This window comes from Cornus florida, unplaced genomic scaffold (genome assembly GCF_030987335.1).
Source record: "Cornus florida cultivar Cherokee Brave unplaced genomic scaffold, ASM3098733v1 CherokeeBrave_3.0.0_Hap2_Chr02, whole genome shotgun sequence".
In the NCBI taxonomy this organism is placed as follows: domain Eukaryota; kingdom Viridiplantae; phylum Streptophyta; class Magnoliopsida; order Cornales; family Cornaceae; genus Cornus; species Cornus florida.
The window spans coordinates 17,684,187-17,697,073 of record NW_026775572.1 but is presented as its reverse complement, the minus strand read 5'-3'; the positions used below and the strand labels follow the sequence as shown (position 1 = coordinate 17,697,073).

The 12,887-nt window shown below is 34.3% G+C and overlaps 2 protein-coding genes across 3 annotated transcripts; both read right to left on the bottom strand.

The window, feature by feature from the left end:
• Positions 1-185: 185 nt before the first annotated feature.
• LOC132293979 (glucose-1-phosphate adenylyltransferase large subunit 1-like) lies at positions 186-5,055 on the bottom strand. 2 transcript variants are annotated; one of them, XM_059791676.1, is made up of 14 exons: positions 4,268-5,055; positions 3,688-3,813; positions 3,247-3,417; positions 2,828-2,920; positions 2,604-2,687; positions 2,463-2,518; positions 2,121-2,214; positions 1,724-1,909; positions 1,388-1,468; positions 1,176-1,262; positions 986-1,090; positions 786-892; positions 624-684; positions 186-503 (listed from the first exon to the last, which is right to left on the bottom strand). In XM_059791676.1, the coding sequence occupies exons 1-14, from the start codon at positions 4,499-4,501 to the stop codon at positions 402-404; spliced, it is 1,587 nt and encodes a 528-aa protein (XP_059647659.1). In that variant the 5' UTR covers positions 4,502-5,055; the 3' UTR covers positions 186-401. The 2 variants fall into 2 exon arrangements, with proteins under 2 accessions (XP_059647659.1, XP_059647660.1); XM_059791677.1 differs by having other exon boundaries at positions 3,688-3,810.
• A 4,046-nt stretch (positions 5,056-9,101) lies between these two features.
• LOC132293977 (small ribosomal subunit protein eS25-like) lies at positions 9,102-12,301 on the bottom strand. Its single transcript, XM_059791674.1, has 4 exons — positions 12,146-12,301; positions 11,952-12,026; positions 11,711-11,845; positions 9,102-9,418 (listed from the first exon to the last, which is right to left on the bottom strand). The coding sequence occupies exons 1-4, from the start codon at positions 12,146-12,148 to the stop codon at positions 9,305-9,307; spliced, it is 327 nt and encodes a 108-aa protein (XP_059647657.1). The 5' UTR covers positions 12,149-12,301; the 3' UTR covers positions 9,102-9,304.
• Positions 12,302-12,887: the final 586 nt, after the last annotated feature.

The following is a 12,887-nucleotide window of genomic DNA, read 5'->3' as shown; positions in this document are numbered from 1 at the left end:
GGGTGAAATGGAGATGGATATTGTCAAATCTTGGGAATCACTAATGAATGTTTTACTATAATGCTAATTACTTAATATAAATTATGATATAATTTTAATACAAAGCTTAGTTCCAGAGTTATGGTCTTGTTAGTTAATAATGTTACAAGCAAAAGCTTCAACCCTCTTTATAGAAGACTCCTCTCTACAAGGGAAAGAAAGTAAGCAAGCTGGGGCAGCCTCAATTTTATTCAACATCATTTCTCAGCTACAAGCTCTTTATGTACCACTTTTTACATGCAACTTGGGAGATATTAATTTACATACTTGAAGCTACTGCCGAGAACGCGACTCCGGTTCACCATCCCTTGAGCATCTCTAACACTCACCGCCAAGCTAGTCCATGGCTACCTGAGATCCATTTATATAACCATTCCATCGTTAATTGTTGCCTTCTCCAATATAATGGTGATCCCGTTTCGAATGTGAAATCCTTCCTCTGGTCTGTCTGCTTCTTGAACACCCTAAGAAGCCGAAGAATTCATTTATAAGTAGATTTAGATTATACTAATTCAGAATTTCAAAGTTAAAAGAGAATGAAAATGATCTTATAATAAGAGCATTGCATGGGCAGCAATTCTTACATCTTTGTTCACGATGATGACATCTTTCCCTATCTTTGCATTCTTGTCAATTATACACTTCCTTCAAAAGAGAGAAAAAATAAAAATAAAAAAATACAATCAACACTTCAGAATTTCATGTTTTGATATTTCATATTTCTGAGTCTCGGTCTGCTTAATTACCTGATTTTTGTGTTCCTTCCAATCCCAATTGGGACCTTCCCCTCTGCTAGCAGGGATGCAATTTCAGATTCTGTTTGGTAATTGTCTGCCCCCAGCATCAAGGTATCCTACAAAGAAGAAACAATAATAAATGTAAACCATGTTGGTGGTAAAATTTTACTCTTGAAAGGTAAAAACTCAAAAGAAATTGTTCTTCTTGCCTTGAGCTCAACGCCAAAGTCTAAACGCGAGCGTTCGCCAACAATGGAGTGTTCAACTTTACATTCTCTCAAGAAACACCCATGTGAGATTATTGCATCCTTAATCTGCACAACAACCCAAAACTCCAAAGTGAAACAGAAGAAGTAAGGCCTTCAAAGAAGCCACAATAAATTCTAGCAAAGTAGATACCCGGCATTTATCAATTTTGGTTGGTGGTAAGAATCGCGGGGACGTGAAGAATGGTGTCTGTGGGTCATAAAATTCAAACTTCGCAATCTGCATTAGAGAGTAGCATTGTTTCAATTTCAGGTGTTAGTATCACCTCAAAAGTAGAACTTTTTGAAATGGAGAAATCGAGGTTGAAACTGAATTAGTCTTGATGCTTTTCCAATAAAACCCACCTCTTCAGTAAGGGCTAAGTTAGCATCATAGAAAGATTTTATTGTACCAATGTCCTCCCAGTAGTCTTTGAATAGATATGCCTGTCAACATAAAAGACATTCATGTAATCAACACTAAATTTCATTTTATAAATCTAGTGCAAGGATAAATAGGGTAATAATTACTAAAGTGGATGCGCACAAGGTCCAAATTTATGGTGCTTTGGTTAAATCATACGAATTTCAATTAATTTTATTTAATTTCCTGGTTCTTGGGTGATGAATTAATCCACCAACTCTCCACTGGAGAACAAGTTTGGCAGAAGCAAATTCAAATTCTAGAGAAGTTTCTCTTACTTGGACATTGTGCTCCATCACAGCTGCAGGAATGATTTCAGAACCGAAGTCATTGGATGTTGGATATCTCCACCTCAGAAGGTTCAATAAAATATCCGTCCTAAATACATAGACTCCCATTGAAGCAATGTACGGAGCTTCCATGGCGTCCTGTGGAGACAACCCTAGGCGAGTGGTATCCACTTGCTGCATAAGCCAACATGAGCATGATCAAACAAAATAAAATTCAATATCATGTTGATATATTTTTTTGCCTAGTAAGGTTGCATGTGAATTTTGTAAACAGAACTTTGCTGAAATTGAGCAAGCTTCCCTTTTGTTACTATGCACGTATATTTTCTTATTTACCAGGAAAATTGGACCAGGCAAAATAAATTCGAGGATTAGTTATTCTTACCATTGCTTTTAGATCAGCACCCTTAGGTTTTTCAGCAAATTGGATGACTTGCCCTCTGCTGTCAATCTTCATCAGTCCAAAATCTGAGGCGCGACTGGAAAATAAAAGAAACTCAACTTGAAATAATATCCAATGGTTGTGAAGTAAACAAGAAAACACATTAATATAAACTTTTTTTTTTTTTTTCCCTTTTCTTCCCGTCCTCTCATTTCATCTAGGAAAATAAACAGCAGCAACTTGGAGCAATAAAATATTGAACAATTAAAAGACCCAATAAATAAAACAACTAAAGAGTATTCAATTTGAGGCATAACATTAGCATAAATAGGAGATCCAACAGACCTGTCCCCCACCGGCACGCATGAAACCATGATATCACCATTTCTGTCTATGTGATTCTGTTGATGCATTAGAAAGAATTAGAAAGATCATTGAAAAACTACAAAATAAATGCTCTATTTCATTGAGCCATTAAATTTGTACCTGCAAAAGTTCCATATAATCCATGCGGTAAAGATGATCTCCTGACAAGATAATTATATTCTCAATGTTCTTGTTCTTAGCATCCTACCAAGCATAATGAAATTTCCATCAGGTTTCATGTCAAAAAATGAAAGACGAGCGGAATGACTTCCACAAAATTCATCTTTTGAGATATAATTATTGTCAGATAGAGCAGATTCCGATTCAAACATCATATTTCCTACCTCAAACATCCATATAAATTGCCTTACGGCATCTGCAGTCCCTTGGAACCACTTCATACCTGATTCCCCTTGCGTTTGAGTGGCCGCCAAAACCTGTTCCACAGGTAAATAACTAAATAATTTATGGGAAAAAATTATGCAAGTATGTATGTTACTATGTGCTTTTTTCTACTTTATATCCTTCTTGAGTTTTGAATTATGAATAATCACAGGTTGTATTTAACATGGTGCAACATTGAAACAGAGCTCTCATAAGAAATACTTAATTTCAATGAAGTTGAATTCTCATCTCATACTATTGATCCCACCTTCTAGTGTTATTCATGTCACTCTCAATACAAAAAATTTCAGAAACATACTAAGGGCATATTTTCTAAATTGTTCTGTCCATAAATAATATCTCAACAAAGGATTCCCACCTCCACGAATCCATCGCCAAAGTTCACACCATTTCCAAAATATGTCCGCGAAATGTGACGATTGAGGGAAGCAGAATTGAACTGGGTGAGTACGAAAATCTTGTTTATGCCGCTATTGATGCAGTTGCTCATTGGAATGTCTATAAGTCTGTAGCATCCTCCAACTGGAACCTGCATACAACAAGATCATCACATTTTAGAGCACCAAATTTTAGCTTAAGATGATGCCAGGATAGTTTTACTTATCTGCACCAAAAGAAAATAAAAAACCTGAGGTACAAGGTCAACAAATTCGTATAAGTGAATTCAAATCAGAAAATTCAAGCTTTATTATCCAACAAACCACTTAGCTACTTTGAATTATATCAACATACATGTGTAACTTCATATTATCACAACTACAAAGTCATCATGCTCATGTGACCAGACGTAATTTCTTACAGCGGGTGTTGCAGTTCTGCTCGTAAGGGGAAAGAGTTGAGTCCCTTGACCTCCACCCAATATAATCGCAGCCACATTCTTCGGGTTTGCTCTTCGTCTCTCAAATCGCGGTACTTGTATGGTCTGCTGTTAATTTAAAGACTATAGAATCAGATCACTGATCACATATCCAATCATGTTCAATCACAATATTAAAAGAATACCACAATCTACAAGATTACATATTACTAAACACATAATCATTCAGTCCTTCCCACAATTTGAAAGACTTGTATTGCAGCTATTAATTTAAAGACCATAGAATGAGATTACTGATCACATATACAACAAGTACACAAAATCAAATTCAATCACAATATTTAAAAAAATACCACAACATCTATAGGCTAACATATTACTAAACACATAATCATTCAGTCCTTCCCATAAACACATAATCACTCAGTCCTTCCCACAATTTGAAAGTATAGCATTAGCTATCCAATAATAGAATAATCACCAAATACATACAAACACACAAGAGAAGCAAATGATAAGTTAAAATCCTATTAACATAGATTGAAGAATGAAAGTCACTTACCAGAGTCTCTTTGTCAGTATTTGTTGTCAAAACAGAGAAAGCAACCCCAGGTTTGATCTTCCTCACCCTTTTCTCAGTTCTCAAACTTTTTCCGAATTGATTCACACCCACACTGGTTTTTTGACTCACTGTGATCCTCTCCCCAAAAAACCCACTATCCCCATTACTGAGATCACCTTTGGGGACTTTTCTCAAATGGGTAGTGGACTTCAAGGTTGCACAGAAAGAATCCATTATAGTACTCCACCAGCACACTAGTGACTAGCCCATAAACTAGTAACCCCTAATGATGGTGCTTGATCACAAATGAAGCAACAATACACTAATCCCAGTAAAGTATAGGCTTTAGAGCTTCAATATAAGTAACCAAGTAAAGTATAGATCACACAAAGATAGAATTAAAGAGACAGTTGTGACCAATAATGTGTATATACTAATTGCCAAAAGAAAGTTCTAAAAACCAAAGTAAAACCTGGGAACCTTATAATGGATCTTATTGAAAACTCAAAAGTTGAAATTAGAATTAATAAGTAATACCCAGATCAAAAAAGTTTCTAAGAAATGAAAATTTCAAACACCCAGAAGTTGAAGAACCAAAATTCTTGGAAAAACAGAGTGTTTGAAGTTTTCAGAGCACCAAAAGTGTTGGAGATAGAGAAGTGAAAAATTATAGATTTCAGTGCGTTGAAAATGGAGACAGATCAAGAGGAAGGAAATGCGTGAATGATGTTGAAGGTTGTGTGCTAGCTTTATTGGCTTGTGATATGAGAGCTCTCACGGGAAACATTGCAATATATATAATAATGTATTTGGTCACTGTGTGTAATGACACCATGCATGAGTGTGTGTCAGATCTTTCTCTCTACAGTACACGTTTCAAGCCGCCTCAGCAATCGAACAGTAGAACCCATCTTACACCTGTCCATTTCAAGTACATATCGCAAATATTTTATGTGATCATGCTGTCATCTATATCAATTGTGAGCCGTGAATTTATACTGTCAAACACATTATTTGATGCTCGGTTAAAAAAAAAACACACTATTTGATGCATTAACTTATGAGTTTATAATTTTCAAAGATGATAATGATATGTCTTACCATCACTTGGACTACTTGTGAAAACTTTATTTTTGTCTTCATTGCTAATCACAAACACAACTTGCCATGATATGAAATTTTTTCTAGGGAGTCTTTGTATCATACATGGAATTAAGTCCACTAATTCCTAAAGGTACAACTGTAAACAGAACAGATTACCAAAAGCCACTTGCTACTAAATTCATACAACTATATGATCGAAAAGACTTAAAATAAAAATAAATAAATAAATAAAAATAAAGACTTTAATTTTCATGCCACAAGTTGTCACAAGAACACCCATGTTAGGTAACCTTTCGGACATAAAAGCATCCATGTTAGGTACTGGTATCGTACAGCAATGTTTCCGTTTGATTTTGTGTTTGTTCCTTCTATCTGGAAGCTATTGCTTGAATGGATGTTATGTGAGGGTAAATATCAGGTATTATCTTATCAAAGAAGCAGATAGCTAGTATGACAGAAAAAAGAAAGGAGATTGACCTAACCTTGTATTCGTACTTATATGTTACACTTGCATCAAGAGCTTTTACCATTGTGAAAAAGCGCGTGGATTTTCTGCAGTGTTTGATTACGTTTGATCATCCTCGTTACGAATATGCATGTGAAAATGCGTTGGGATCCTCCATGGAGTTTAACTACGTTTGACGGTCCTTATTATTTATATGCGTGCATAATCACACGTGTGTAATAAAGACTTTACGCTATTTTTATATAATTACATGAATTCATTATTTAAAATAATTTTGATCTAGGTGTCACTTTTACAATCTAAATTAATTTTGATCTAGGTGTGTGTTACTTGGTAGTGATGACTAGAAATGAATTCGCTATAACAGTCGCTTTTTGAAGCAAGTTTTTGTAGCTTTTTCCTCAATCAAGAAGATGGTTGGAGGGAGAAAATATTAAATTTCTGGGACAGATACCTAACTTTGTAGTAGCTCGGTCAATAAATATTTACAATTTTTCGTGATGACAAGAAATAATAACTACACCAATAGTTACTGACAAATTGGAGTTTATATTTTTGACATATAAACAATGACATGAAATTTTACCACTGCCTCATGTAATAATAATATATTCCCTTTTTAAGTCTCCCAAAATGATTAATTCTTTTTTTAAGGAATGATTGAGGCAAGTCCATTCGCACTTTCGAGGCAAAATTATTAAATTATTTTAAATAATGAATTCATGTAATTATTTAAAATAGATTACAACCTAAATTAATTTTGATCTAGGTGTGTGTCACTTGGTAGTGACGACCAGAAGTGAATTCGCTACAATCGTCGCTTTTTTAAGTAAGTTTTTGTAACTTTTTCGTCAATCAAGAAGATGGTTGAAGGAAAAAAATATTAAATTTCTCAAATACATACCCAACTTTGTAGTAGCTCGGTCAATAAATATTTACAATTTTTCATGATGACAAGAAATAATAGCTACACCATTGGTTAGTGACAAATTGGAGTTTATATTTTTGCATATAAAAATTGAAATTTTCCAGTGCCTCATGTAATAATAATATATTCCCTTTTTGAAGTCTCCCAAAATGATTAATTATTTTTTAGGAATGATTGAGGCAAGTCTATTCGCACTTTCGAGGCACCTAACCCAATGGACGGTTCATATTGAAGAAGCCCATGATGGTTAACCTCACTTGGCCCACTTGTTCTGAAACTGGGTATCTTTGTATTTTATCTGCGGGCCCACCTGATCATGGCCCAAGTAGTCGAGTCTCTCATGTCGTCCATGCCTCCATACCCTAGAGATGCATTCATTAGCTGACCATTTACAGCCAAAATGAACGGCCTTAAGCACCATGGTCCCACACCAACCTTATTTTTTCCAATTAATAGAGAACTTGGTGAAGTAAAAAAAAATAACTCAAATTCGAGTACCAAAATAACCATTTTGTATAAGAAAATATTATATATAATATTCAATTCCACCTTCCCTCTCTCCCTCCCATTATCTTTATCAAGAAGAGTGAAGGTGTTTCATTCGATGCATCAAATTTGTATCATTTTGATGCATTAGATGAAACACCGAGTCTCTTGAAAAGAAGAAGAAATTTAAGTTTTTGTTATTTCAAGTGAAAATCATTCATAAGGAGGTTTCTTCAATATGGACAATTAATATTTTACTCTTTTAAAAGAACTTTCTTAAATTAATGATGCCTCAGATCATATATGCTTCATGATACATAGGACCAAGGACAAGTTGACACAACAACGTAAAAGTTGGATCATAATTCCAACAATTACTTACATACGATATGAAAGATCATGAAGGGGATGGATTGAACATTGTGCTTAGTCAGTGGTACGATAATGATTTTGGCTTTTAAAAATGAAACGGACGTCCAAGAATGTGATGTTGATGGGTGGCTTGACTATTAAATTTGGACAACTGACCCAATTGATATTTTAACTGAGTGAAGCTTTCCTGATCGTACACGTGTCAACAAATTACAGGCCTCTCTGATACTGACAACAATTTTTCATTCTGTAAATTTCCAAGGAGATAAATGCAAAAATAACACTGGACTAAGTTTATTTTTCGTAGATTGAACAAGTCCCTATAGTGGACCCACAAAGAGCTAAGAGTCATATGACATACCCTTAAAAATATCAGGCATGTCACCTGCAAGGCTGGCCGGTCAAGATCAGGGTCAAGAATCACAACTGAAAGGTCAGATCCCAATAATAAAACCCACTAGGGTATAGGCAACAAACCATTATGTGACAAAATTTCACGTGTCATGTTGGTAAATAATCAAATATTAGTATTATACAACTCTCAAATGTGCTTGCATCCAAGAAATGAGAGCCAAAAGTGACACAAGAGCCATTCCCATCGAAAAAAATTAGCAATCCGTAATCAAATACCATCCCACTGCATTGATATTATCTACATTTTACACACACTATATATACATACATACATACATATATATATATATATATATATATATATATATGATGAACCACAAGTGAGTATTTGGTGAAGAGAAATTGACATATCTCCTCATTCTTGAAGAGAGGAGGGGGGATTCGAATCCCAGCATGGTCAATAATATATCTATATATATATATATCTATATATATATATTTGTTCTCCGATTTGGAGAGGAACTGAACAAGGAATGAAAATGTAGTTTTTAAACAATATTGGACAGTGAAAAACATACATGCCATTCACAATGCCACAAATAAAAACGAACTAGTGCCCTAATGGAACAGATCGTCTAGCTCAAGTACAGTCAGCCAAAAGTTCATAAAGACGACCTGGGACCATTCTCTACACTGATCAACTTTCGAAGTTTCCCAACAAACAAATATTATTACTAACATTTTTATGCTTATAGTAGAGCATAGGACCAGACAATGTAATCAAGTTACCTATCATACTGTTTCTGCCAGAATGTAAGTTAGCAACATCCACTTCAAAAATTAAAACCAAACACATAATGAAGTTGAGTAAATCAAAAGAACCAATTCCTCTTTAGGGAGATCCAAAAAAAAAAAAACCAATTCCTCGGTTCGATCTCCTTGTGTAAATCCTTTTTATAACTAGTGTAAATCCTTTTTATACACTATTTTACAAATTTTTCCTGCGTCTATAGAAAATATTTTTTCCCTCGTCAATAGAACAGTGAAGTATATGATAGAGACATAATATCAATAATAAGAAAACCAGAATTCCATACTTGGGATCTGAAAGATTGGCCGCTGAATGAAACTTTTGAAAGGTTTGATAGATTCCCCATTAAATAGAAATAAATCGAATGAAACTTAATATTCATACCAAATCAAAACAGCTATGACTAGCCAAAACTGTGTCTTCACAGAACATAAATGAGAGTTTAAGCCAACTCAAACATAGCAGCACTCTAAATTACCAATTCCATGGAGTTCTATAAAGAAAGGCACGAGGCATCTAGGTATTAGTTGCCCTGGTATAAATCTGCTGGCTCGCATGGGCAGATACCATTCTGATCAAACCTCTAGCCATCAATTCTCTTATTGCCTTCCTAGCAAGTGATCCATTAACCTGCAAGATTTATTCAGAAGGGGGGAAGAGAAGGAAAAACACAATGGACAACAAAACATTAACATTGTAGAATTTGAATATATAAGACAGGCAAAAACTAAAAAGAAAGAAAAATATCATATAACTCCCAATTTTAGAGACTTAAAAGAAAAAAAAAATGGGGCAATGTTGAGCAATTGTGCTTGTCATATACAACACTCACACGCAATATTTATTGCAAGAACCTATCATATTAGGTCACAAGATATATTTGGTGTTAAATAGACATCAAGACTTGAGCATCAATGTCATTGGATACAACATATAAAAAGCAAAAGCAAATGCAAGGGAAGAGATGCTCTCATCCCAGATATGCCCCTTGGATATGTATATACCATGCAACTCTTGCTTTTGCCGTTTCAACTATCACTGCTGCATTACTACCAGTCTTCCAATACTTTCAAATTTGAAATTCCACACCAATCATTTATCCCTAAGAATATTCAATGGTATAATACTCTGCTGGGTATCCATAATTTTCTTCCTCTTCTCTGCCCGTTTGGTTATGCATTCCCCATAGCAACTACCAACCAAGGCCCAGTGCAGCAAAAAATGTGACTTTAATCTAAAACTTGATCCATATCTACTTATCATTGCATTTAATGGAAGACATATAAGAAATAGAAGATAAGGTATGAACACCTGACTCGCATTATAGAAGTATGTAAAACTGTCATAAGGAGTCCCTAACATGGTACAAAAGCATGCATTCCTATGTTATAATCCTGATTCTAAATTATAAACAATGTGTAACAAAAATGATGAACTTTGGCACACACTTGGAGAACTAAATGTGTACAAGCCTAAATTATAATTGGTGCCCACTAGCCAGCTTTTAAAATGGGAGTAGGCATGCTCCAACTACAGCTAAAAACACAGGTATGCAAACTGTATCATCATCATTTGTCCCTTTTTTTAACATGAATGAAGTAAGCCACATGAATTATCTTTTTTATTCTATTCTGTTATACAAGATGACGCTTCTGGTATTTAATTTTTGAAAGTCATTTTTAGTTACTAAATTCTATGTTAGTTTTGGTCAGCCTTATTCCCTCTTGCTTTCTATGCAAACTAATCTTCCCTCCCTTGCAGAGGCATCAATGGATCTACACGCTGTATATCCAGGCGCAATTCCTAATCTCTCCCTCACACTTTGATTAGTAAATCTATTTTTTCTTGTCACTCCTATCATCCACCTCAACATCCTTATTTCCGTTACATGAATGTGTTACTATTTTCTTTTAAATGCCCAACACTCTGCCCCAAATAAAATAGTTGGTCTAATGACCATACTATAAAATTTCACTTTTATCTTTAAGTATTTTTCTATTCAAAGGATACTACTTGCTTGTCTCAATTTGGTCCATTTTACTAGCAATATCATCATTTATTTTCCATTTTTTTGTATTACTAATCAAAATTATTGAAAATGATTATTTTTTGTTAATCTTATCGTCTTGGATTGCTATTGTTAAATTATTACTTTCTGAATCTTTATTAAATTTACATTCAGTATATTCTGCTTTAATCTTACTAATTTTTAAGCCTTTTGAATCTAATGCATTTATCCAAGTTTCTAATTTTGTTCCCAAGTATTCCAACTTCAATATTATACATTATTATACATTATTCATGCACTAGAATTTCGAAAGGAATTAAGCATTATTCACAATCTTAAATCTGGACCTAGTTCGTTTCACAAGGCAAACATAATATATGATTCTCCTAAGGTATAGACAAACAACTTCACCTGAAGCTTGCTAAAGATATTTTTTTGTAAATTAATCCAATAAAAGTTGAATGAACTAAGACAACAAAAGCCCCTTCATTCTCATCCAAATCTCTTAAATTCTGCCCCTCTCAAAACCATCTCTCTTCTTGCTCTAGCCCCTAAAGATCTCCCAGATCTCTGTTTCAAAGACCAAAACACTATATCCAAACAAGATAAAACATAATAAACCTGAGTGAGAAAAACTAACCTTAATCCACCAAGAATAAGATAAACCCACATAAATTATTTTTTTCTAAAATAAACTCTGTTTTGCTGAAGGAATTAGTTAGACAGAAGAAAAGACAATGTGAAATAAATCATCTTCCATCAGTGCGTGTTAAAATACTTCTCATTATAATCACACTAATACAAACAATCACACCAATATCGACCAAATCAAAAATCAATTGTTCATCATCATTATAATCAAATACTGAAAAAATAAACTAGAATGTAAACTAGATGTGAGATAAGCTTCATACCCTGAGACGATCAGAGAGAATGGAAGGGGTGATGAGCTTGTACTTGGGTGCTTCAGAAAGGAGCTTGTCGTAAGTGGCCTTGTCAAACAACACCATGTTGTTCACCTTCTCCTTCTGCTTTCCCTTGCTCCACTTCTGTATTCGACCACACAACATCAGTGAGTAACATCGCATTCACAAATCACACACACACACACACATATATACACACACAAATATAGCAGAAGAGAGATGTTTTGACCTTCTTCTTTTGTTTGCCACCGCCAGATTTAGCTGGCTTGGAAGACGGAGGAGGAGCCTTTTCCTTCTTTGGCGCCTGCAAGAAATCCCCAGATTCAAATTAGTTAGTGAGAGGGAGTTTTAGAGAGAGAAATCATTTTAACATTGGCCGATCTGATCAATCTATCTGTGTAAATCAATACCGCCGATACGTACCATCGTATTCCGATATGAGTGAGTGAGATAGGGGTTTGGGCAGCGGGGTTGAGAGGTAGAGACTAGAGCAGACGGAGGCTCTTCTAAACCCTAGGCAAGTGCTTTATGGTGAGTTTTACGCTTTGTTTGGAATCAATTATTTTAGGATTTGGAAATGGAATCTGAATTGGAGTAGGAATTATTTTAGGATTTGGAAAAGGAATCGACGTCGTTTGGTTATGTGCGTTATAAATCTTTCTCTCACGATGTCGTTTCTTCCTTCCTTCCTTTCTTTCATATTTTTTTTTTTTTTTTTTTTTTTTTTTTTTAATCCAATGCATTTTTGCTTTTTCTTTTTTGCTAGGTAGCTTCAAGTAACCAAAACCTAAAGAAAAGAAAAATATTTAATTTTTAGAAAGGTTGGTAAGAGGAAGAGAGAAAGGGAAAGTAGGATTCCTATAATACCTATGTCAGGTGTCTCTCTTTATTCTTCTTTTCTGAGTTACAGAGAAATTATTGAAAAGGTAAGTTTCTTTTTTTAGTACAAGTAACTTGTTTATTTATACATTCAAGTATTACTAATTTAATTGTTTGTATTTTTACACGTGGATTTAAAATTAATTTATTTCTTTTTATTATTATTGACTTATTTTTTTTCATATATATATATATATATAGTTTTTGGAAGGTCAGAAATTAGGGAAGGTAGGATTCCTATAAGACTCATGTCAATTGTCTCTCTTTATTTTTCTTCTCTGAATTA

Bases quoted from the DNA above. Each gene is read 5' to 3' on its own strand.
- LOC132293979 (XM_059791676.1), bottom strand. From the start codon at position 4,501: ATGGATTCTTTCTGTGCAACCTTGAAGTCCACTACCCATTTGAGAAAA. The intron at 3,814-4,267 runs GTAAGTGACTTT...TTAAATTAACAG, and splicing joins ATACTGACAAAGAGACTCTG to CAGACCATACAAGTACCGCG. The intron at 893-985 runs GCAAGAAGAACA...TCTTCTTTGTAG, and splicing joins ACTTTGGCGTTGAGCTCAAG to GATACCTTGATGCTGGGGGC.
- LOC132293977 (XM_059791674.1), bottom strand. The intron at 11,846-11,951 runs GTCAAAACATCT...GGTCGAATACAG, and splicing joins GTGGCAAACAAAAGAAGAAG to AAGTGGAGCAAGGGAAAGCA. The intron at 9,419-11,710 runs GTATGAAGCTTA...TAAATCTTGCAG, and splicing joins TTCTCTCTGATCGTCTCAGG to GTTAATGGATCACTTGCTAG.